Source organism: Schistocerca americana, chromosome 9 (assembly GCF_021461395.2).
Source record: "Schistocerca americana isolate TAMUIC-IGC-003095 chromosome 9, iqSchAmer2.1, whole genome shotgun sequence".
Lineage (NCBI taxonomy): Eukaryota > Metazoa > Arthropoda > Insecta > Orthoptera > Acrididae > Schistocerca > Schistocerca americana.
The window spans coordinates 120,809,291-120,834,050 of record NC_060127.1 but is presented as its reverse complement, the minus strand read 5'-3'; the positions used below and the strand labels follow the sequence as shown (position 1 = coordinate 120,834,050).

The following is a 24,760-nucleotide window of genomic DNA, read 5'->3' as shown; positions in this document are numbered from 1 at the left end:
GGTGGTTTGTGGGCACAAACGTGGCGACCAACAGCATTCGAGATGTGATCCATCGGGTTCAGATCAGGCGAATTTGGTGGCCAATGCGCCAACAGGTAAAGCATTTTCGTACTAAGGACTAATATGAGACACGTTTCCAAGAAATTTATTAACAAAATGAAACTCAAGTATATTATCCATGCATGAATATCTACTCAAATACTACAAAACTGCCTTTCCTGCGACGTTGTCTGTGATGTACCTACATGACGAATCCTAGACTCATGGTAGGCGGTGGCGTGAAGACCTGGGACGCTATCGGGCTCATGCTGCTGGCGTGGAGTGCTGAAACGAAACAGCTGGTACTGCCAACTTATAGCGCTGAGACTGAACTGCTGATACTGATGTCATCAGTCTCGTGTTGAGGCAATAACGCCCATTCTTCCTGCACAGGAGCACGCAATCTTGGAAAGTGTGTGCTGGATGCTGAGATAATGCAAGCCATCTCCCTAGTGCATCCCAGACATGCTGTATAGTATTCAAATCAGGAGAACGAGAAGGCCACGCCATGCTTGAATTATCTTCTGCTTCCAAGAAAACATCAACCGCCTATGATCTATGAGGTCAAGCATTATCGCCCATCAATACCAAGCCTAGGCACACAGCATTTCGTCACAACCGCAGATCACCATCCTCGATGCTGAGTGTTCATCGGAGGTGAGGGTATCATCTGGAGTGCCCCAGAGAAGTGTGGTAGGTCTTCTGTTGTTTTCTATCTACATAAATGATCTTTTGGATAGGGTGGATAGCAATGTGCGGCTGTTTGCTGATGATGCTGTGGTGTACTGGAAGGTGTCGTCGTTGAGTGACTGTAGGAGGATACAAGATGACTTGGACAGGATTTGTGATTGGTGTAAAGAATGGCAGCTAATTCTAAATATAGATAAATGTAAATTAATGCGGATGAATAGGAAAAAGAATCCTGTAATGATTGAATACTCCATTAGTGGTGTAGCGCTTGACACAGTCACATCGATTAAATATTTGGGCGTAACATTGCAGAGCGATATGAAGTGGGACAAGCATGTAATGGCAGTTGTAGGGAAGGCGGATAGTCGTCTTCGGTTCATTGGTAGAATTTTGGGAAGATGTGGTTCATCTGTAAAGGAGACCGCTTTAAAACACGAATACGACCTATTCTTGAGTACTGCTCGAGCGTTTGGAATCCCTATCAGGTCGGATTGAGGGAGGACATAGAAGCAATTCAGAGGCGGGCTGCTAGATTTGTTACTGGTAGGTTTGATCATCATGCGAGTGTTACGGAAATGCTTCAGGAACTTGGGTGTAAGTCTCTAGAGGAAAGGAGGCGTTCTTTTCGTGAACCGCTACTGAGGAAATTTAGAGAACCAGCATTTGAGGCTGACTGCAGTATCGCAGTACATCGGGAATTAGACACAGGACAAGATTATTATATCGCCGATTAGACACAGGAAGAGAAAATAGCGGTTTGTTGCTTTAATTTTGGACACCAGTGTGGATTTATCTGTGTTGCATATCGGTCACCAAGACGAAAAGTGCACTGAACACAGCATGTGGCAGTTGTACGCGGAGTGTGGGAATTACGACTACGAGAGTATGAGAATCTACGGATCTGATGTTTGCTATGTACGCGTAGGGAGAGAAAGAAGAACAAAGATGAATTTCGGAAGGATGACGATTGGATCTGGGGGAATATAGACGTATTAGTAGTAAAATTAAACTCTCGTAGAGACATTGTTGAGCAGCTATTGGCGAAATCTTGTAGCATTCGGAAAGTAGGGGCTTACTAACTCAGACAATATTGTCAGTGTTACTGCTTTTATACGTTAATAGTTTCCAAATATAGACCACCAGTTATCAAAGGTACGTCGTGTCAGTTTTCATTTAATGAAATCCATGTACTTTCTAGTGTGTAGCCGTAAATCGTGTAGATCGATGGTTTCTGGATATCAATAAGCAGCCTGCTTTACACGGTCCTGTTCTAATATTCAGAAAACGTCCCCTTAGAAAAATTTATGAATGACTGTGCTGATAAACCTCTTACATTATTTGATTTTCAAACAGCTGAGCAGAACTGAACGTACTGAGACATTTCTCTCTTTACCTATTCTGATTAACACTAAACTGACACACAATATTTTTAGTGCAACTCAATCTGACTTTCAAAAATCCCTCCAAAAGAATGGCCCTGACTAACAATAACCTATACCTTTCATGAATCATTTACCTCACAAAAATCTTCGTTACTCGAACTACTGCAATACAGCGAGCGCCACTACTGCCAGCTAAATAAAAGATTCTAACTACTGAAGGTACTAACTATTGATAGGCATAGTCAGTAAATGAAAGATTTTGATAGAGAGCAAACAATGTATTTACCTTAATAACGTTCCAAAGTCATCATATATATATATATATATATATATATATCAGTTCATGATGTCCAATATTACAAATTTACTCTTTCTGATGGACACACGTCCAGATCGTCCACTCTCAAAATTCTGCCCTTTCTCTCCACACATCCACCACTGCTGGCGGCTCACCTCCAACTGCGCAACGTTACGCGCTGTTAACATCCAGCTGCCCAACACTACAATGGCCAACAACAATGCAAACCAGCCACAGACTGCACACAGCACAGCCAGTGATTTTCATACAAAGCGCTACGTGGCGTTACCAACATAAAAATCTAAACAGCCTACTTACAGCTGTTCTGTTCTATATAACTCACTGTTTTATTGGATGACTTTAGCCCATCGACATACGTATTTATCATCGCACACAGACCTTTCCACATGGTGTTTGAAAGTAAGATATAATTTCAGAGACAATTTTAGATACGCCGTTGCACCATCATTACCGAGCTTATGCCAGACACGGGCAAGAAGATGAGCAGTGGAATTATTCTGACTGGCTTGAGTGGAGACAGGTTTATTATTATATACATATGCCTACCTAATACGCAACTGCTACACTTCACGGAGAGAATGAGTAGATAATATGATGCTCAGTATTTATTTTCCTAAATAAGCTTTTTTTCGGTTTCATCACCTCCATCAGTACATCTGCAAACAATTGCGTTTATTTATATTTTACGTAAAATATAATTTATAATGTGTCTTTTATTTTTTTATGTTGTACTCACTTTCAGATGCCGTAGATGGATGTATGTCATCTTTGAGCAAACTGTAGTTCTTGGACGTAATATTTTATCAGTAATGTTTTAAAGATGTTCGATGATCAGATCTTGCACGTATATTATAAAAGTTATTTATTATTCTGACAGTCCCTTGACAGTTGTAGAAATTAAGCTTTGACGGCTGGTTGTTCACTCTCAGGTATTTATTTCTAGGTCGTGTTTGTAATTCGGGTCCATTCCAGTGTCCGCTTCCACTCGTCGAGTTGAGTAATGACGTCATACCTAAAGCAGAGACGCAACATAGAGGCAATCTTTGAAGGCAACTGTTCACATTTGTAAACAAAGGAATTTAACATACGATAAAATTGCATTCACAGTTCACGTGGTCAGTTTCTTAGACACAGATTATATCGAAAAGAACTCAAGGTAACGAAAACAAACAGGAACAGAAAAGAGAAGTATACATGTCTTAAATAAATTATCGTAATTTATGCGAGAAAGAAAAGCACAGAGAACCTCTAAATCCATTAGTGTGTAGAGCATGATACTGCGAAATAACGTTAATTTTTAATAATAATTATTGAATATAACGGGACTAGTACACAAGTAACGAAAATTCACCAAAAGGATGGTCTAGCAAACATTTGATTCGATAACTAGAATTAAGCTAGATAATTAAATACTCTTTACCGATTTCAGCCATTCCACGGTAATTATTTAGTCTAACAAACATTTGAATCGATAAGAAGAATTAAGCTAGGTAAGTAAATACTCTTTACCGATTCCAGCCATTCCACGGTAACTATTTAGTTCGTTTTTCTCAGCAGGTGTGTTCACTGAAGTGTTATAAGATTTCTGCATTTGTAATTGCTCTCTGAACTTCTGCGGAAAAATGACTAATATTAGAGTTGGTAACTAGAACTGACCTATATAGGTTAATTCTAATTACCGATTCCAACCATTCCGCGGCTCGTTATTTAGGCAGTTTTAACAACAAGTGTGTGCACTGAAGTGTTACATGATTTCTCCATTTGGTATTACTCTCTTCACTGCTATGTGAAAGAGAAAAGTTTGAGATCTGTACCTATAATATTTGTTACTTTCCCGTTGTAGTTCTGAGACGAATAAGAAATCTAGAAATCCGATCAAAATCTAATTCCCTGATTAACTGCAAGAATTTCCAAAATTATGAACCATCGAGTAGTTGGAATCGGTAGCTAGAATTGACCTCCTATGTAGGTCAGCTCTAGTTATCGATTACAGCCGTTCGATTGTTCTTAATTGGATCGTTTTTTCAGCAGGTGTGTGCACTAAAATGTAGGCTAATAGGATTTCTGCACTTGCAATTGCCCTCTGAACTGCGAGAAAGTTACTAATATTGGAATAGGTAACTAGAACTGATCTATACAGAACGTCAATTCTAGTTACCCCTTCCAGTTTCATTATTTCACCGCAGTAGTTTTAGAGAGAAATTACAAGTGTAGAAATGCTATTACGTTTCAGTGTATAAAACTACTGCAAAAATAATTTATTTATGAATCATGGGACGGTAGGAATCGGTTACTGGAATTTGCCTATACAGGTTGGATCTAGTTATTCCACTATTCATACCTTTTTGTGGCTTTTCGTTTGATGTGATCTGGCTTTTCTTTTAGAATTCAATGTGTCGGTTTCTTCACATTTCATACTACTAGTTCGTATTTGTTGTCATTCATTTCATTATTCCGTTTTTCTGTTATAGTTTAGTTTCTCCCCGCACTTCTCCCGTTAAATTAAATAATTAATAGTAAAATTAACGCTATTTTATAATAGTATGACTTTACCATGCGCTTTACTGTAAGGCAGTTTAAAGGTTCTCTGTGCTTTTCTACTCTCATAAATTACGAGAATAATTCTTGTTCTTAATTATTTTCATTATCTTCAATTCGTTTCGACATAATTATGACTGAGTAAATAACTGCGTGGAAACAACCAACCTACTTTCTTTCAACACCTCAAAAATGAAAAACACGAAACTGACAACAACGAAAACGCAGATAATTTCTAGTGTCCGATTCCACTCAGCAGGTTTGGGCAAAAATGCTACGTATAGGCGATCTATGAAAGCAACGGAGCATACTCGTAAACAAACGAATGCGGCATGTGATAAAGTTACAATCACATTTCCCGCAGTTATTTACTACTAACGAAAAACCACAAAAAATAACGAATATTGGAATCGACAACTAGAATTAACCTATAATGGTAAATTTCAGTCACCGATTCCTACCATTCCATGATTCATACGTAAATTATATTTGTAAGAGTTGTAGGAAGTGAACTGTAATAGCATTTCTACATTTGTAATTGCTCTCTAAAAATACTGCGCTGAAATAACAAAAATTTGTATCGGTATCTAGATTGATCCTTCTGCATAGTTCAATTCCTGTAACTGATTCCAATATTAGTAACTTTCTTGTAGTAGTCCAGAGAGCAATTAAAAGTTCAGAAATCATGTTAGCCTACATTATAGTGCACACGCTTGCTGGAAAAACGATCTAAGTAATGAACTATCGAATGGTTCTAATCCGTAACTATAATTGACGTATATAAGAGGTCAGTTCTAGTTACTAATTTCAGCTATTCGATAGTTCATAATTTTGGATATTTTTGCAGTCTGTGGTCTATGTTTTTGAAGGATTTCTATATTTCTTATTGATCTCAGAACTACCACGGTAAAGTAACAAATATCCTAGGTACAGGTTCCAAATTTTTCTCTTTTTCGTAGTAAAGAAGAGACCAATGCCAAATGTAGAAATCCTGTAACACTTTGAAATGTGGCTACACTGACTCACAGCGCCAGAGATTGCGCCAAAGATTATTATTCCGCCGCCTCCACTGGGGCAGTAGTAGTTCAGAGGATGTCGAGGGCAGTTGTTGTTCTGTTGGGCAAGAGAGTAGATGCTGTTCGGTTGGTGTAATGTATAGATGGAAGAAGTTGCAATTGTCAGAATATATTTGAGATAGGAGATGGGCTTTTGATTTATGATGCTAGTGTAATGGAAAATTATCGTCAATATATAATGAGGTAAAAAGGTATTACAGTTTTCTTTAATGACAATGTCTCTTGCTCACAGGTACAGTCAACAAAGCATCTGGCACGTGTTCATTTATTAGACTTGTAATTCTGGTTTCTATGTGCAATTATAGTAATTCTGGTATTTCAATTAGTTCATTGTAAATGGTGTTTAATATATTTTGTCGTATTGAGAAAGAACCGAGCCAGATACATGTACGTTGAGTCACACTACCACACACAGAACAGTTACACTTGTGCTTTGTTGTTTCGTAGCTTTTATAGCTGCAGGGGACTTAATTAATCTATTGTGTTATGGAAATTCCTTGTCACTCTTTATTTTTATTTTATGCAGTCAGACTGCGTGCTAATACTAGTCAGGGCCACCCAGTTATGAGACTTCGTAACCGGTCACACAGCTACTAAGATTATTGCATTGATTCACTAATCTTTATAATTAAGCCCCCATGCAACTTCAGTGTACACACTTTTCGTTCAAACGGTCTAAATAACGAACGGTGAAACGATTGGAATCGGTAACTAGAATTAACTTATATAGGTCAGTTCAAGCTACCGATTCCAATATTAACCTTTTTCTACAGAAGTTCAGGAAGTAATTACAAATGCAGTAATCCTGTTACATTTTAGTGTACACTCCGGCTGGTAAAACGAGCTGAACCCTGGAAAAGTTGGAATCGGTAACTAGAATTGACCTATATAGCTTAATTCTAGTTACCGATTCCAATATTTGTTAGACCCTACTTCTTGTGAATTTTCGTAGCTTTTGTACTAGTCCAGTTAGATTTAATAATAATTACTAAAAATTAACGCTATTTCACAATATTATGACTTCATCATGCGCCAAACAGTGGATTTAAAAGTTCTCTGTCTTTTCCTTATTCGTATATGTTGTTGTGATCTTCAGTCCTGAGACTGGTTTGATGCAGCTCTCCATGCTACTCTATCCTGTGCTAGCTTCTTCATCTCCCAGTACCTACTGCAACCTACATCCTTCTGAATCTGCTTAATGTATTCATCTCTTGGTCTTCCTCTACGATTTTTACCCTCCACGCTGCCCTCCAATGCTAAATTTGTGATCCCCCGATGCCTCAGAACATGTCCTACCAACCTGTCCCTTCTTCTTGTCAGGTTGTGCCATAAACTCCTCTTCTCCCCAATTCTATTCAATACCTCCTCATTAGTTATGTGATCTACCCATCTAATCTTCAGCATTCTTCTGTAGCACCACATTTCGAAAGCTTCTATTCTCTTCTTGTCCAGACTACTTATCGTCCATGTTTCACTTCCATACATGGCTACACTCCATACAAATACTTTCAGAAACGACTTCCTGACACTTAAATCTATACTCGATGTCAACAAATTTCTCTTCTTCAGAAACGCTTTCCTTGCCATTGTCAGTCTACATTTTATATCCTCTCTACTTCGGCCATCATCAGTTATTTTGCTCCCCAAATAGCAAAACTCCTTTACTACTTTAAGTGTCTCATTTCCTAATCTAATTCCCTCAACATCACCCGACTTAATTCGACCACATTCCATTATCCTTGTTTTGCTTTTGTTGATGTTCATCTTATATGCTTCTTTCAAGACACTGTCCATTCCGTTCAACTGCTCTTCCAAGTCCTTTGCTGTCCCTGACAGAATTATAATGTCATCGGCGAACCTCCAAGTTTTTATTTCTTCTCCATGGATTTTAATACCTATTCCGAATTTTTCTTTTGTTTCCTTTACTGCTTGCTCAATATACAGATTGAATAACATCGGGGAGAGGCTACAACCCTGTCTCACTCCCTTCCCAACCACTACTTCCCTTTCGTGCCCCTCGACTCTTATAACTGCCATCTGGTTTCTGTACAAATTGTAAATAGCCTTTCGCTCACCGTATTTTACCCCTGCCACCTTCAGAATTTGAAAGAGAATATTCCAGTCAATATTGTCAAAAGCTTTCTCTAAGTCTACAAATGCTAGAAACGTAGGTTTGCCTTTCCTTAATCTTTCTTCTAAGATGAGTCGTAAGGCCAGTATTGCCTCACGTGTTCCAACATTTCTACGTAATCCAAACTGATCTTCCCCGAGGTCGGCTTCTACCAATTTTTCCATTCGCCTGTAAAGAATTCGCGTTAGTATTTTGCAGCTGTGACTTATTAAACTGATAGTTCGGTAATTTTCACATCTGTCAACACCTGCTTTCTTATTCGCCTAAATCACTATAATAATGTATTGCAGACATGTGTACTTACCTTTTTCTGTTATTTATTTTCGGTACCTTCACTTCTTTTCTACATAATCTGTGGCTAAGGAACTAACCACGTGAACTGTGACTGTAATTTTGTCTTATGCTACCATCGTTTGCTTACGAATACTGTTGCTTTCAATGATTGCCGCTATGTAGTGTCTCTGCCTTAGGTATGACGTCGTTGGTCAATGCCGACGAGTGGAATAGGACACTAGGATTTTGTGCAATTATTGCAGTTAAGTTTTTAAGTACCAGAGATTATTGTTTTGGGAGTGTAGCATTTCCCGAACGTAGTTTTGTGCTAATATTATTGACTTATGAAGGCTAATTTCACGTTTGTGATTTTTAGTAGGGCGTTTATTTTATCAGACAGTTTTTCCATATAGTTCGTAGATATGTAGATGGTTTTCTTTTTTAATGAAGTTTCACTCTTTAGCGTTTTATTAATAATTGATGGGGTCTTTCTTAGGTGTGTTTTGTGTTGTATAGCTGTAGAACCATATTAGGATTATAATTGTTCTCGTATGTGATGCAGTGTAGTTACTTCTTTATGTTTCACTGGCAGATTTAGGATTCTGTTAATCATGGAATGAAAGAAGGCATATGATAGTCGTTACTCACAAGTTTTCTGTAGCTAGGTGTTTTAACTGATTTCTGACTCCTCTAGAAGGATTGCTAAAGTTTAGATATCCCTTCAATGTTAATGAATGACTACTGCTTAATTGCACCACTTGTTAATTCTCAGATATGAACAAAATTTACATGCTGCACCTTTGCGAGTAGCAGCTAGTTAAATACACGAATTCTCAGATACGGTTTATTAGGGCTCAGTTGCTGGATAGGTAAAGGTAGCTATAGTTTACCTGCTATAATATGCACAGCCTGAGTCACAAACGCGATATCTCGAGCCATCATAACAGCAGAGGACACGATATCTCGAGGCTGACGGTTTATGATAAGTTCTATTGTATACAGAAATTTCACAATCACCTGAAAGATCTGGCATCTTTATGTAGTATGGGTTGCATTCATAAGTCTCATTTTATCTGCAATCGATTTCGTTGTTACATTACACCACCTTCCGCTCCATGTATGACATGTCGTGGTCATGTGGTTCAAATGCTTCAAATGGTTCCGAGAACTATGGGAGTTAACATCTGAGGTCATCAGTCCCCTAGACATAGAACTACTACTTAAACCTAACTAACCCAATGACATCACACACATCCATGCCCGAGGCAGCATTCGAAACTGCGACCGTAGCAGCAGCGCGGTTCAGGACTGAACCGTCTAGAACCGCTCGGTCACAGGTGCAGGCTCATTCACTATCTCCAAATGACAAAATGATAGTATAGCAACAGTGAACTACAAATAAAAAATCAGAATCGATAAATAAACCTGTAGCAGCCGAAATACCGACATGCAAAACAAAAACACTGTCAACTTATGCACCAATGTAATATATGAACTTCTGTTGTTGGCACACACAAAAAAGCTTTAGTGACTATATCATCTGTCCTTTGGGGGTGCCTGGGATGGTTTCTGTGGTGGAAAGGCATCCTTCCTGCCTTATTCCGAACCATGAACTTCATTCTTCTGAGGGAGCAAGTTGCACGTTGTACCTGTTGTGTCACCGACAGACACCACACTTGCTAGGTGGTAGCCTTTAAATCGGCCGCGGTCCGTTAGTATACGTCGGACCCGCGTGTCGCCACTGTCAGTGATTGCAGACCGAGCGCCGCCACACGGCAGCTCTAGTCTAGAGAGACTCCCTAGCACTCGTCCAGTTGTACAGCCGACTTTGCTAGCGATGGTTCACTGTCTACATTCGCTCTCATTTGCCGAGACGACAGTTTAGCATGGCCTTCAGCTACGTCATTTGCTACGACCTAGCAAGGCGCCATATTCAGTTACTATTCTGAGCAGATAATATTGTGAATCATATACCGTCAAGAGCGACGTTCATCATAAATGGATTAAAGTTAAGTATCAACTAGCTACGTCCGCTTTCTGAGTTCTAATTCCTTTTCATGTTCAAGACCTCACGTCAGTATAGTCCTTCCCTCCTCACGCCAATGTGCGTGAGCTAAACGCGTGCATTTCGGCCTCTATTAGTAACAAGGTGTTGGCTCTTCAGCCAGCACAACACTACCAGTAGCAGATTTTCTCTCATCGGTTTTCTTCCCACTATTATCTTCACACATTATTGTCCCTGTCATTCAGTTAAAGTACGTGGTCAGATGCATTGAAAAATAGGATATGTAAGCGTCTGCTCTACATTGCATCCTATACTTGAGAACTGTCCCAAAACGTCTTACATTGAACTATGACATGTTATACTGTAGCACTGTCGCACATCATACTTGCTGCTTTGAAAATTAATGCCTGCAGTAAAATAAGAAATGAAACAAAGAACTACAACAACAAATTCTTCATGCATTGTTTGGGTCACGTACGTGACATTTCTACATACAATTTTTCATGGAGTAATGTATCTTCTTAATCAAATTGGAACTTGAACATCTTTTTTCGAAGATAATTATTGGTGCTGCAAATGACAAGCACTAACATACCCTTGGCCAGTGGAGAGAGGACGAGGGCATGGCAGGACCACGCCCCTGCACTGCAGCCAAAGATGGTGACGTTGTCGGGGTCGCCGCCGAAGTTGGCGATGTTGTCCTTGACCCAGCGCAGCGCCATCACCTGGTCCTTGAAGCCCATGTTCCCCGGCACCACACGGTCACCCGCACACAAGAAGCCTGCAGCACCACACGCAGGAATCACCACAGCCGCTACCAACATCGTCTGTATTGTTTAATGAACTCTCGGAACAGCTGCCGTATGTCAGTAACTTTCCGTCACAATATTTCGCTACAGATGGACTAACTCCATCTCATTAACAAAAGGTTTGGGACTGACATAACAGCGTTGTTTTGAACACACTCTCTGCTCAACATACAATTTATTTAATGTGTTTTTTCAACATCCTTGTCTTCCTGGGGGCCCAACTCTTTATGGAAGATTTTTAGGGGTGAGCGCTTTACTCAGCGGCTTTAAGACTATGATACTTTGGTGACATACTGATGGTACTTCTACACTTTGGTCTCATGGGTTAGAGAGTCCCTGAAAGCTTCTGGAACGTCTAAACTACATACATGAAAACGTAAAATTTTGTGTGGTTAAGAATAAGTTTACTATCTTTGGTCCGAAAAAAGCATGTTCTTTGAGAATATGTTTCTCAGGATGTGTTATAGATATCAATGTCAAATTTGGTCAAAATATTTATTGATATCTCCTCTACAAAATGGAATTTTTTCGACCGGAAATGTCGAAGACCAAAGGCGGAAATGCCGTCAGAACGAAACAAAATTTCGATGTAGACCTCCACGTGCGGTATGTCACAGGTCACCTGGCTCGGCTGAAATCAAAATTGAGTTGATGTAAGCGAAGTACATAAGATTTCTTAGGAGTTGTACCTCGCTTAAGTTATTTGGACCATAGGAAACAAAATGGCGGCCATTTGTAAACAAAATTGGTTTTTTCATCGATTTTTCGATTTCATCGGCCAAGTAAAAATATTTATAGTTGATGGATCGGAATAAAAGCTCCTAGTCAATTTAGTTAGTTTCGTCGGAAACAAAGAATCATGCCAAACGATTCAGTAGATTTGAAGTTAGCATACCGCGCGATAAAAAAAAAGTCATTTCGAGAAAAACGCGTTTGAAGTTTTGACTACATATAAATACAATATTATGCAACTTACGTTCAATTTGCTATTCCGGGTCCATAAACTAGTCATTCCTCTTTCTCATAGAGGGCGTTCTGCTCGATCTGGGCCATCCTGCGCTTCTCCAGAGCCGTTCCTACGGCCGGTAACAAGCGGTTTTCGGCCGCTTGAATCCGGTGGTCGTCCGAATGCTTGGCGAACTGCGTCGAATAGAGTCCCAGGGTGTCGTCCATCGCTGTCTTCAGCATTGCTAAATACCCTTCGTTGAAGCTGCTCACTGCCAGAAAAGTCGCAATCTCCACTGCCTTTGCACCAGAATGGAAATGCTTGAGGGCTATCAAACACACACGTTCAAACTTTCATTTGAATGTTGTGTGTTTCCCCCCAAGCACCGGTACAATAACTCGTCCTCCAAAAGGAAGAAACTGGTGGGTGAAAAAGGCCGATTTCAGGCAGGTGCATTTTTTGTTCAACCGCGAATAACAAACATGTCCGTTCCGTATTCGAAAAAACCGTTTCAGGTGTAGATTTTAAACACTTTTATGGATCCAAAAGTGCAATTTTTTGAAAAATCGATTTTTTGAACCAACAGACAGTAAACCTCGCCTTAAGAAAAAAGAAACCTGTTTGCCGCATTTAGGAGCGCATTTTGGGACACCAGCGGCACGCTCGCCTCCGCTGAGCTTAATATCCGCTATCGCAGAACACTGTTTTTCTACCGCCAGTGCGATGAAATTTAGTGAAAGAACAATTGTAGCCTGTACTTCAAATTTTTGGAGCTCCGTTATCAATGAATAAGTGGAAAAATGGCTGTCTGAGGCCGTTATCAATCGGGCAATCGGGATGGTAGAGCAGTGTGTGGATTCGTATGACAGAAAAATTTCGAGCTCTGCGTAAGCGGATTCGTCCTGCGATAGATCTGATGTCGATGAAGCTATTTTTCACCTCGGAGGACGCTCCATGCACCACTCAGACTTGCAGCAGAACTGCACACACAAGCTATGCACAGGTCCACCTGAGTGCACAACGCATGCACCAGTAGCGCCTTAGATATACGAGATCTGGGTACTGTCACTAATATACAATCGACGATGGCCAGAAGACTCTGTCTCTAAATATTGTGGCAGCAGTTTACTGTCATCCAGCATTTCGGCTGAAATGTCATAGAAGAATTATATGAATGTGTGGTGTCTGTTCTTTTCGACATGTCCGAAAGAACAGAAATCAGGCAGAACCCGCATTTGTGGAACATTATACGGAAATTGGAGGGGACCACTGCAGTCTGCTGCCGACACTGCTCTCTGGTCTGCGATTCTATTGTAGCTTACATATCGCAGGCAGCGCGTGAGCAATTCATCGAAGTTACATCTGCTCAAGTGCGCTAGCAACAAATTCCTCAGCCGTGGACCTCTTACAGCATAGCTCATAACAGGCAAAAGGGTGACGGAAAAACACATAACAAACATTCATTCAAAAACAGATTCACAATTTAAGTTATTATGCACTGGATGCGTATGAGATCTGTGAGGAAGCCATATATTTTTCGACAAATGAAAGCTATTTCGGAGCCGGACGGGTTTTGCCAAATTAGAACAGTTCTCACCTTAGAACCAACATAAAAGAAGATTCCAGGAATAAAAAAAGGAAAGACTAGTATTCTGCTTCTAATCAATAAAACTGCCCACCTCTTTGTAGCCCACAAAAAGCAATAGATAAAAAAATTGAAACCATTCCTTATATTTGTTATTCTTCTTCAGCTTAAAATGTTCTTCTGCAATGCAAAACATGTACCCTTTTAAGTTCGAAGTTTTATTTGTTAACACGTAAAAAACGAACTGTCTTAGAAGCTACGAAACTGTTATTCTTTTCGGACGGGTAACATTTCCAGTCGGGTATTAGAGCTTCAGTTACCAGTATATGACTTTCTGCGGTTGTGTTGATAAGTGCTAATTTCTTCCTAGTCGTTCCAAATTCTGATTCTGCTTTCACGTAATAACATGTGCGCTACAGATTCTACAAGCTGACATTTGTCGCAGTATGGAGATGGTCTCAATTTGATTTTCCGTGCCGTCCGATGTGGTCGAGCGGTTCTAGGCGCTTCAATCTGGAACCGCGCGACCGCTACGCTCGTAGGTTCGAATCCTGCCTCGGGCATGGATGTGTGTGATGTGCTTAGATTAGTTAGGTTTAAGTAGTTCTAAGTTCTACGGGACTGATGACCTCAGATGTTAAGTCCCATACTGCTCAGAACCATTTTTTTTGATTTTCCGTAATCGTTCCGCTGTGGGTATGGTTTCGTTTACATCGTCTATCTCGACACGCTTCACAGCTTACTGCCTCGTAAACAGGAGATCCCAGGTTCGAATCTCAGTCCGGTACACATTTTCACTTGTCGCCGCTGATTCCGCGTAATATGCCGCTGCACTTAAAAACAGCGATCCCCTTCAATTTACATGTCATGGAACAAACTGTAAGCAACAAAAGTTTTAATTTATCGCCTAGTCTATATTTCTTGTTTCTCACAATGGCCCCAGCTCCCATTAACGTGTATGACGTTTGTTTTATGTACTCACCCAGCACTCCGAGGCGATAGTTGAAGGACACATACACGACGCCCTTTTCTATGAGGAAGTCTGGACGGAAGAAGTCCTCGTTGCCCGACAGAGCGGCCAGGCCTCCTCCGTGGATCATGAACATCACTGGCAGCTGACCACCAGAGCACTCTGACGGCAGCTGGTGGACAAACCGTCAAGCAGTTCAGGCCGCAGGTCATTTCAGGAAAGAAAGAAATAACTAATATACATTGTCCTGCTTTATATAAAAACAATATCTTTATAAAAAACAACATACACGCTTATAGAAAGATTGCCGGAGTATGGATGAAAATCAATAGAAACAAAACTAAGTGGCTGAGAGTATAAGGTAAGTAAGATATGAAAATGAAAACAACAAAAGTTTAGCAGTCCGCACAGAACAGATATTTTGGGGGCATATTTACTGATAACTGGAGCGAGAAAAAAAGAAGTAATGTCAAGAACTGCGGCAAATCAAAATTTCCACGAAAAATAAACGCTAATTGTTCACCAGATTGGCGATAGAATTAAAAAAAATTTGTGAAATTCATCTTCTGGAGTTTTTTCTATATAGCTGTGAAAGCTTGACAATGGAATAAAATAGGTAGAGAGAAAATTAAAGTATACGTGATGTGGGCTTAGAGGAGACTGAAGAAAATAAAATGGGCGGATAAAGTGAAGAATGTTGAAGTACTGGAAAGGGCAATGGAAAAAAATCACCTAAACGTGATTAAGGAAGGGGAGCAGACTGGGTACGTCATATTGTCTGAAAGAAAGGAAAGCTAACAAATGCTGGCCTGAAACAGGATGAGACGGCGACAGAATCGGTGTGTAGACTTTGCCAATAGATAGAACGCCTTGCGATGACGGAAGTGTCCTAATAGGTTCCTGCCGAATGCTGGCAAAGGAAAAGTATGCTGAGAATGAAGCTCGGTCGAGTCAAGCGTGCACCAAGTAGAAGCCCAGGAAACACAATACAGACAACTTCAGACAAAATTACTGAAGTCAAAACTGTAATATTTTAACGAGTCATGAATTCTGCTGTCAAATACCGCACAGCGTACGAGCCACTCTCGACTATGCTAGTACCAACTTAAAATCACTTGAATTTTCGTTAAATGTCGCGCAAAATACCAGGGACCCGACTGACAAAATTCAGAAAATAATGACACTCATCACGCTCTAGACCAGTCACTGCACTCTTAAAACTTTGCATTTTAAACACAGCTCAGTTCAAGTCACTACACTCTGCATTTTAAACATAGCTCAGTCCAAGAACTGCTTGTTATGCTTTTTAAATAAAATCATGAAAAATTTGACACTGACAAAATAATCTATGCAATTTTGCTGCAGGTGTGTATCAATCACGAAACTTGTAAACGTGTCCTAACTAACGTGCAGTAATACATACGTCGTACTACCAACTCAAGCACATTATCTCCTCAGATCCTCAATAATCACTGACTCAAAACCCCTTCAGTAGTGTAGTTGAACAATTAATTCGGACAAATGCAGGGCGCTACATTATTTCTCAAAACTTAAAATAGACTCTTTTGCCAGCCAAGGATGATACCTGGTGCTCTCAGTTTCTGCTGTCTGCAAACGATGCATGGGTGATTTTTGCAGTCTCTGTACGTATATTTGCTTGGCTGGATACAGTACGCATTTTTCTAAAATATATGCATCAACACAGACTGTTTTACAATGAAATGATAAATATCGCAAACTTCTCCTTGATATATCTTTCTTCTTCGTTGCTGTTGCAATGGACTGAAGTGATGAAATTATATCGTGACGACAAGAAACCGCTAAAACAATTTTGATCCGTCACAAGGATATGTTGAAAAATGGGGTATTGTAATCAAAAGTGCGGAGAATAATATGGTGTATTGGAATCCTGGATAAAACCAACCTTCTTTCAGAAAAATATGCGTTACATTACTTACTGAATGCCCCTCATACAAGACGAATGACCAATGTCATCTACTACTGATCAAAGTAGGATCACACAGAATATCGCCGACAAATATGTGATTGGCTCGATGGATATTTCACCAGTAGATCCCTTTCTGCTATACTGGACTGCGAATGTTTCACAGACCCAAAAGTAACATCAGTTGTGTCCAAAGGAAGTGTAAGACCTCTAATGTTCTGATTATACATAAATGACTTCCACATATTATCAGCAGAACTGCTGAGGGAGGTGGCTCCGCGGTTAGCATGATGGACTCGCATTCAGCGAGATAGCAATCAGCGATCCAGATTTAGCTTTTCCCTGATTTCCCTGAATCGCCGAAGTCAAGTGCTCGGAAGGTTTATTTGAATGGCCACAGCCAATTTCCTTCCCCATCCCAATCTGAGGCCGCGTGGGGTAGCCGCGTGGTCAGGGGCGCCTTGCCACGGCTCGCTAGGCTGCCCCCGTCGGACGTTCGAGTCCTCCCTCGGGCATGGGGGTGTGTATTGCCCTTGGCGTAAGTTAGTTAGGTTAAGTAGTGTGTGAGCCTAGGGTCAGATGGCCTCAGCAGTTTGGTCCCATAGGGACTTACCACCACATAATCTGAGTCTGTACTCTGTCTCTAATTACCTCGTTGTCGATGGGAAACGGCCGTTGTGGCCGAGCGGTTCTAGGCGCTTCAGTCCGGAACCGCGCTGCTGCTACGGTCGAAGGTTCGAATCCTGCCTCGGGTATGGATGTGTGTGATGTCCTTACGTTAGTTAGATTTAAGTAGTTCTAAGGCTGATGACCTCAGATGTTAAGTCCCATAGTACTTCGAGCCATTTGATTTGTCGATGGGAAGCTAAATTATAATCTTCATTTTCCTTCAGCAGAACGATAAAGTTATAGCAAAGAAAAAATTATTAAATCTCATTCACATTGCCACATGCAAACTCAAATCATGGTGGAGACAGGGGTGGAAGCAGAAATCAAGTCAACATGTCACAGGTGGTTCAGGTTGACAACACATTACGACACCATCTGTCGAATGAGTATACATATTCAGCAGAAAGAGAACTGCAACAGATAACCAAAGGCAGTGAGACCAGCATTATTGTTAGCTTGTAAGGTATGTTTCAAGAAATTCTGTCTCTTTCACAAGAGCACATAGCAAGGAACTGAAAAACAGCCTGTTAAGTGAATACAGTAGAATAAGGATGACACATGCGGTCATTACAGACTGAGCTTTGCATCGTAGCCTATCAGCTCCCTTTAAATACTCCAGCTCTCATCATGAGTTGATCCTTGGAACTGATGACACTCATAGTAATAGAACTCTATTCCGTGATTACGATACTGTAATGAATCTCTGTCCTAGATGCTCCAGCACACTCTCTGGACTACGTGAAGATGTATTATTTATTTTATTTTCTAGTTCCGTAGGACCAAATCGAGAAGCAAATCTCCAAGGTCATGGATTGCGTCAGTATATGGAATTACAACATAAAAGTAATAACAGATAAAATAAAATGTTTATAAACCAAAAAAAGGTCAAGACATAAGTTTAAGTAAACGCAACCAACAATACAACATAAGAATCAATTTTTCAAGAAACTCCTAAACAGAATAGGAGTGACCCATGAGGAAACCCTTCAGTTTACATGTGAAAGCGCGTGGATTACTGCTAAGATTTTTGTATTCTTGCGGTAACGTATTGAAAATGGATGTAGCAGTATGCTGCACACCTTCCTGCACAAGAGTTATGCCGAGTATTAACTGAGTGAAAGCAGCTAATTCTCGGGAATAAGCTGATACTGTCAGCAAGAAACGACAGTAAAGGATATATATATTGAGAGGGCAATGTCAAAACACCCAGACTAGTCAACAGGGGTCGACAACAGGTTCGTGAACTTTCACCACTTATTGCTCGAACTGCCTGTTTCTGAGCCAAACGTATCCTTTTAGAATGGGAAGAGTTACCCAAAAATGGCTCTGAGCACTATGGGACTCAACTGCTGTGGTCATAAGTCCCCTAGAACTTAGAACTACTTAAACCTAACTAACCTAAGGACAGCACACAACACCCAGCCATCACGAGGCAGAGAAAATCCCTGACCCCGCCGGGAATCGAACCCGGGAACCCGGGCGTGGGAAGCGAGAACGCTACCGCACGACCACGAGATGCGGGCAAGAGTTACCCCAAAATGTAATACCATACGATAGAAGCGAATGAAAATAAGCCAAGCAGACCAATTTTCGTGGCGATCACTTAGTTCAGATACCGTAAAAATGGCAGCATTAGGTCTTTGAACAATATCCTCCACCCCCCCCCCCTCCTCAAACCCTACATCACAGCCATTGTTAACACTGTGAATAATAACCGTTTGCTGTCTGTTGTTACAGTTAGAGGTGAACCAATTGTGAGCTATTCCCATCATTCTGTAGTGGCCCAATTCTGGAGCAATATTTTGTGATCAACACAATCCAACGCCTTAGTTAAATAAAAAAATATGCCTAGCGTTCGAAACGTTTTGTTTAATCCATCCAGTACCTCACAGAGAAAATACAATATAGCATTTTCAGTTGTTGAACGACTTCTAAAAACGAACTATACATTTGACAGCAAATTATGTGATATAAAATGATCAATTATCGTTACATACACTGCCTTTTCAGTAACTTTAGCAAACACTGATGGCATGAAAATACGTCTAAAATTGTCTACATTGACTCTTTCTCCCTTTTTATAAAGCGGCTTTGCTATTGAAATTCAGGAAATTGATAATTCTTAAAGGAAAAATTACAAATATGGCTAAGTACAGGGCTAACATGTGCAGCTCAGTACTTTAATATTCTGCTAGGCACTCCATCATAGCCATGAGAGTCCTTAGTCTTCCCTAAATCGCTCCAGGGTAATGCCGGGATGGTTCCTTTGAAAGGGCACGGCCGACTTCCTTCACCGTCCTTACCTAATCCGATGAGACCTTTGACGTCGCTGTTTGGTCTCTTGCCCAAAACGACCCAACCCCAACGTTAGTCTTCAGTGATTTAGTTATTGACTGTATCTCCCCCTTGCCAGTATCACAGAGGAGTATTTCAGACATCAATCTCGGAAAGACATTTTCCAATAGAGACTAAGTTTTAATTTAATTCGCCACCAATGTTCAGAAAATGATTGTTAAATTTTGTCCATATATCTTACTTATCAGTAACAGAAATATTTTTATTGCGAACCGATTTCACGTCGTCGACCTTCTGCTGCTGACCAGACATTTTCTTCAGAATTGACCATATGGTTTTAATTTTGTGTTGTGATTTAGCTATTCTATTTGCGTACCACATACTCTTCGCCTTCCTAACATTTTTAAGCATCTTAGAATACTGTTTGTAATGGCGTACTGTAGCTTGATTGTGACTACTAACATTTTGACATAATTCCCACTTCGTTATAATCCTTATCCCACTAGTCGGCCAACCAGGCTGCCTATTACTGCCAGCACCCAGTTTAGAACGGTCTGATGGTAAGGAACTCTCAAAGAGCATGAGAAATGTGTTACGGAAAGTATTATATTTGTCATCCCTGTTATCGGCACTATAAAAATCATGCCACTCTTGTTCCTTAACGAGGTTTAAAAGAAGTCTCTATTGCCATTGGATTAGCTTTCCTACATAGTTGATAATTGTATGAGACAATTGTTTGAGTACAAAAGACTTTTAGCGTTAAAATTGGTGCAGCATAGTCTGAAAGGCCATTTACCCTTTTACTAACAGAGTTCCATCTAGTGATGAAGAATAAACAAAATATTGACTTTGGCTGTGCTACTGTTCCCCTGCACCCTGCGTGGAAAAAACACAGTCTGCATCAGATCATACGAGTTTAGAAGATCCACCAACATCCTTTTCCTTCCACTAACATATTCAAAATTAATACTGGAGTCACCACATACAACTGATTTCTGATACTTCCTGTAAAGTGAACCAAGAACCCTCTCTAGCTTGAGCAGAAATGCTCTGAAGTCAGAATTAGGGGACCTGTAAACAACAACAATTAGTTCAGTTTCACCAAATCCATCTGCCCCTGCACAATATTCAAATATCTGTTCAGTGCAGTGCCGTGGTACGTCTATGTACTCAAATGGAATACTGTTTTCACGTACATGACCACTCTCGCACTCAGCAAAGAACTCCTTGAAAAACAGCCAGCTAATCTTATCCTGATAAAGGAAGCCTCTGTATTGTCAAATTATTTGAGTCGCGCTCTGACATGAAAATTTTACTGAAATATTTCTCTGGAAACAGTAAGAAACGTGAGCTGAAAACTACCACACGAAATTTACTAAACGACTTCAACGCACAGGAAACTCTAAAAAAACACAGAGAGCGAACGCTTCCAAAAGTTTATTAAACGGTTATTTCGCCACAAATAGCACGAGACACCGTTGATAACTACTAAATTTAGTAACTGTTTAACACTGCACAAACAACTTTGTCAGAAATTAAGAACCGCTACAGCTGCAACTGCACTCCGCGAAGTGCACTGCTAATATTTGGATAAACGATTGAAAACTACTAAATTTCATATTCCAGTACATTGTACAAACAACTTTGACCGTAAGGTTTATAACCGCTACAGCTGGACCGTACGCCGCGAAATGTAAACACACTGACGAGGCGTGAGACTTGGATGGACGACGCACACTTACGAATAACAGACCACTCGAGTCAATAACATATAAATAAAGCCTGAGATGAATGAAAATCCACTAATAAGTTACTTTCACAGCGTATATAAATACAAATAAACTTTGAAATACCGGAGGCGATGGCCTTCACCTGACGAACTTCATGCCGCTCACCCTCTACCATTTACTGATCAAGTAGCTGACTGTCTTCTGAGAACACCACATTTCAGGGTGCTGTCAGCACTGAACTTTAGTGTGGAAGACAGCAACATGGCCTCCTGGGATTCGCATTCATGTCGGTTGCCTCCAGGTGCTGAAACCTACCAACCGGTAGGGAGGAGATGAACGGACCACACAACTATCAACACCAGGTTCATCATGGATGGGTCATCAAGGGCCATTGTAGAACTCGGAGTGGGGCTGAGCACACTCCAGTAGCCAGATGGGACCACTTGACACTGGGCAACAGCCACGCCTGGTCGCCGGCAACCTGCCTTGACAACAGGGTCGCTAAACCTCGCCTGGGCGTGCAACTGAGGAGCCGAATGGACAGATGTTAGCTAGAATCCATGACGTAGCTGAACGAACAACAGCAAAGGCTGGCGTGGAAGAACGGCGACATGTGAACACTGCGTCGTGTCGGCATTTCCCGAGCATCACGAACATTTCAGCTTACTTGTTGCACGCGTATGCCTTGTTAGTTCCACGTCGTGGCAGTCCGAACCTCCTTTGTTTGTGTATTCTGCCCTGGCTTGTATACGGCAGAGTAAGGAAGCATTCTGTAATCTAACCGAACACGACTGCAAACAGCGCATCGAGGAATCTTGTCACTGCGTGATACCAACCAATTTACAAAAATGGTTCAAATGGCTCTAAACGCTATGGAACTTCACATCTGAGGTCATCAGTCCCCTAGACCTTAGAACTACTTAAACCCAATTAACCTAAGGACCACTTTCATGCCCGAGGCAGGATTCGAACCCGAGACCGTAGCGGTCCCGCGGCTCCAAACTGAAGCGCCTAAAACCGCTCGGCTAGCAAATTTACATCTCGTTCACAGATCGTTAGAAGGCGAACTATGTTCCTCATCCACTTAAATAAAGTTCCGCCATCATAGCATTCATCTGCACACAAACAGTTATGAACAATATATTGCACGCACCCTGAAACATAGAATGCATGTAGCTCCCTCACTAAAATTGATAGAAATTCGGGTTAAAACGTTTTGCAGGCAATTTCTTTAAATAAATAAACTACATGACAGAAAAAATAATGTCCTACTTAAAAAATTGTAGCTTGTTGCTATAACTCTGGAAAATATCTAACTAAACTATGTTCATAACTTTGAAGAAAGAGTAAAGTGTGTTGTGCTTGCCAATCCAAATACTCTATAGTTACAGAAGAAATCACCTTACTTGAACACCTTCTATATGTAGATCCACACTGATGAAGCAGTCAACGCCAGAAAGCGGGTAGAGTCTCCACATTTGCACTTATTGGCCACTTCTCATGGCAGCTACGGCACACGTCAACATAAACTGAAACCCTGCCTTACCCCATTCTCTACACAAACGTAAGTCACCTGAGCTTCCATTTTGCTGTCTGTAGCATGTTTGTTGGTGAGGAGAATAGCTGTAGCTATGGCTGGGGTCTCAGTCACATCTCCTCTTAAGAGTCTCAATTAGCTGTACCAACTACCACTTTCCCCTAGCGGATCATTCACCTGTTGATCGTATGTCTCAGGTGTTGACAGCAGGGAAGCTACAGACCAATCAAAGTCAGTATCGTCTGACATTACAACTATTCTGAGCTGGAGTCATAAACGAGAAGTGGCCCTGTCACAAACTGAGACAGTAACGTTCATATTTTAGGTCATGACCTCAGTGTTCCCCAGCACTACGTTCTGTATGTGTGATTTATGACCTTTTTACACGAGGAAATTGGTAGCAGTATTTTCTTATAACTTCATGTGTAACATGTAAAGAACTTGTATCCGAGGCTCTGTAGTGGAGGTGACGGAGAACAGGGAGAGAGTTGGATTTGGGGACACAAATTCTGAGTGCAGTGACCAGACTGTGTGAGACATTCTGGGAAGCAGCTCTCAGTGGATCGTACCTGCAGAGGGACTTCTAGCCGTAGCACTCTCGTACTTCCGCCTAGGGTCAGACAGGAGAGCTGTGGAAAGGACAGATGCGGACAGACTGGCTGGTCTATGTGTTTAATGGAGGCAAGACTGTAACTGCCCTGATGCCAGTGAGTCGCCAGGTTCTCTTCGCAAGCGGTAAAAAACATATGTATTTCTGGGAGGATCAACAGGACTCTTTCAGAAACTGGAAATGGTCAGCCTGCAAAGATTAGGTCTCTCCATAAATGGTCCAGCTATAGGGTTATTTTCTCCCAAATATGACCATGCTCACCTTGAGAACGACACCTCCCTAGACTAAAATCATCTGTTTTCAGACAAGACAGATTTGGAATCACTGGTTGGATGATCTCGGGATATGCAAATTGGAGGCTCGCTCCCCCAGAATGGATAACCCGATTCTGTGTCTGTACTCGCTACCAGGCCAACAGAACAGTCGAGAGGGGAGATTCAATCAGTAGAGGATAGTTTCATTGGTTTGCGCAATGTGGGGGCGGTTTTGTTTTTGCTAATACGGCTCCCGTACCGAGGGTTGGTGGAAAGTGGTTGTGATTCTTCGCCTTCTTCGTCTTCTGGTGCTACCCTGGTGGGTAACTTCAGGTCTTTCCCTAGCGGAAGAGACTTCTGTTTTTTTTGTGGTGGACTAAGAGCTAGTGACAGTTCCCAACTGTCCCGACAGTGGAACTCCATATCGTCTGGGGCATACTGTGTGTCATTAGGGGTAAACTTATTCGTCCTGCGTCTTTCATCTGGCGTTTGACAATTCCAGCATGCAATGTCATTAGTGTGAGTAATATTGGTTTGGACAGATATAACTAACAGGTCCCCGTGGTCTAGGGGTAGCGTCTTTGATTCATAATCAAAAAAACGTTTTCGGTCCCGGGTTCGATCCGCGCCACTGCCTGAATTTTGATAAATAATCAGCATTGGCGGCCGAAGACTTCCGGCATAAGAAGTCAGCCTCATTCTGCCAACGGCCTTGTCAAAGAGGGCGGAGGAGCGGATAGAGGTTCAGGGCACTCTCTTGTCCTAGGAGTGGGAAATTGCCCTTAAGGCGGAAGAATCAGCAATGATCAACGACATGAGGATGCAGAAGCCAATGGAAACCACTGCATTAAAGACACGTAACGTGCATCCACAGGACATGTGGCCTGTAATTGAAGAAGTGTCATGATGATCTCTCCTTTGGCAAAAGATTCCGGAATAGTCCCCCATTCGGATCTC

The 24,760-nt window shown here is 41.1% G+C and overlaps 1 protein-coding gene across 1 annotated transcript in view; it reads right to left on the bottom strand.

The window, feature by feature from the left end:
* LOC124550728 (esterase FE4-like) overlaps positions 1-24,760 on the bottom strand; it is a 133,416-nt gene that overhangs the window by 74,495 nt on the left and 34,161 nt on the right. Inside the window, exons 3-4 of the mRNA XM_047125448.1 lie at positions 14,776-14,935; positions 11,049-11,234 (exon numbers count right to left, since the gene is read on the bottom strand). Of these exons, the coding sequence (XP_046981404.1) occupies positions 11,049-11,234; positions 14,776-14,935 (346 nt within the window). The remainder of the gene's footprint in view (positions 1-11,048; positions 11,235-14,775; positions 14,936-24,760) is intronic.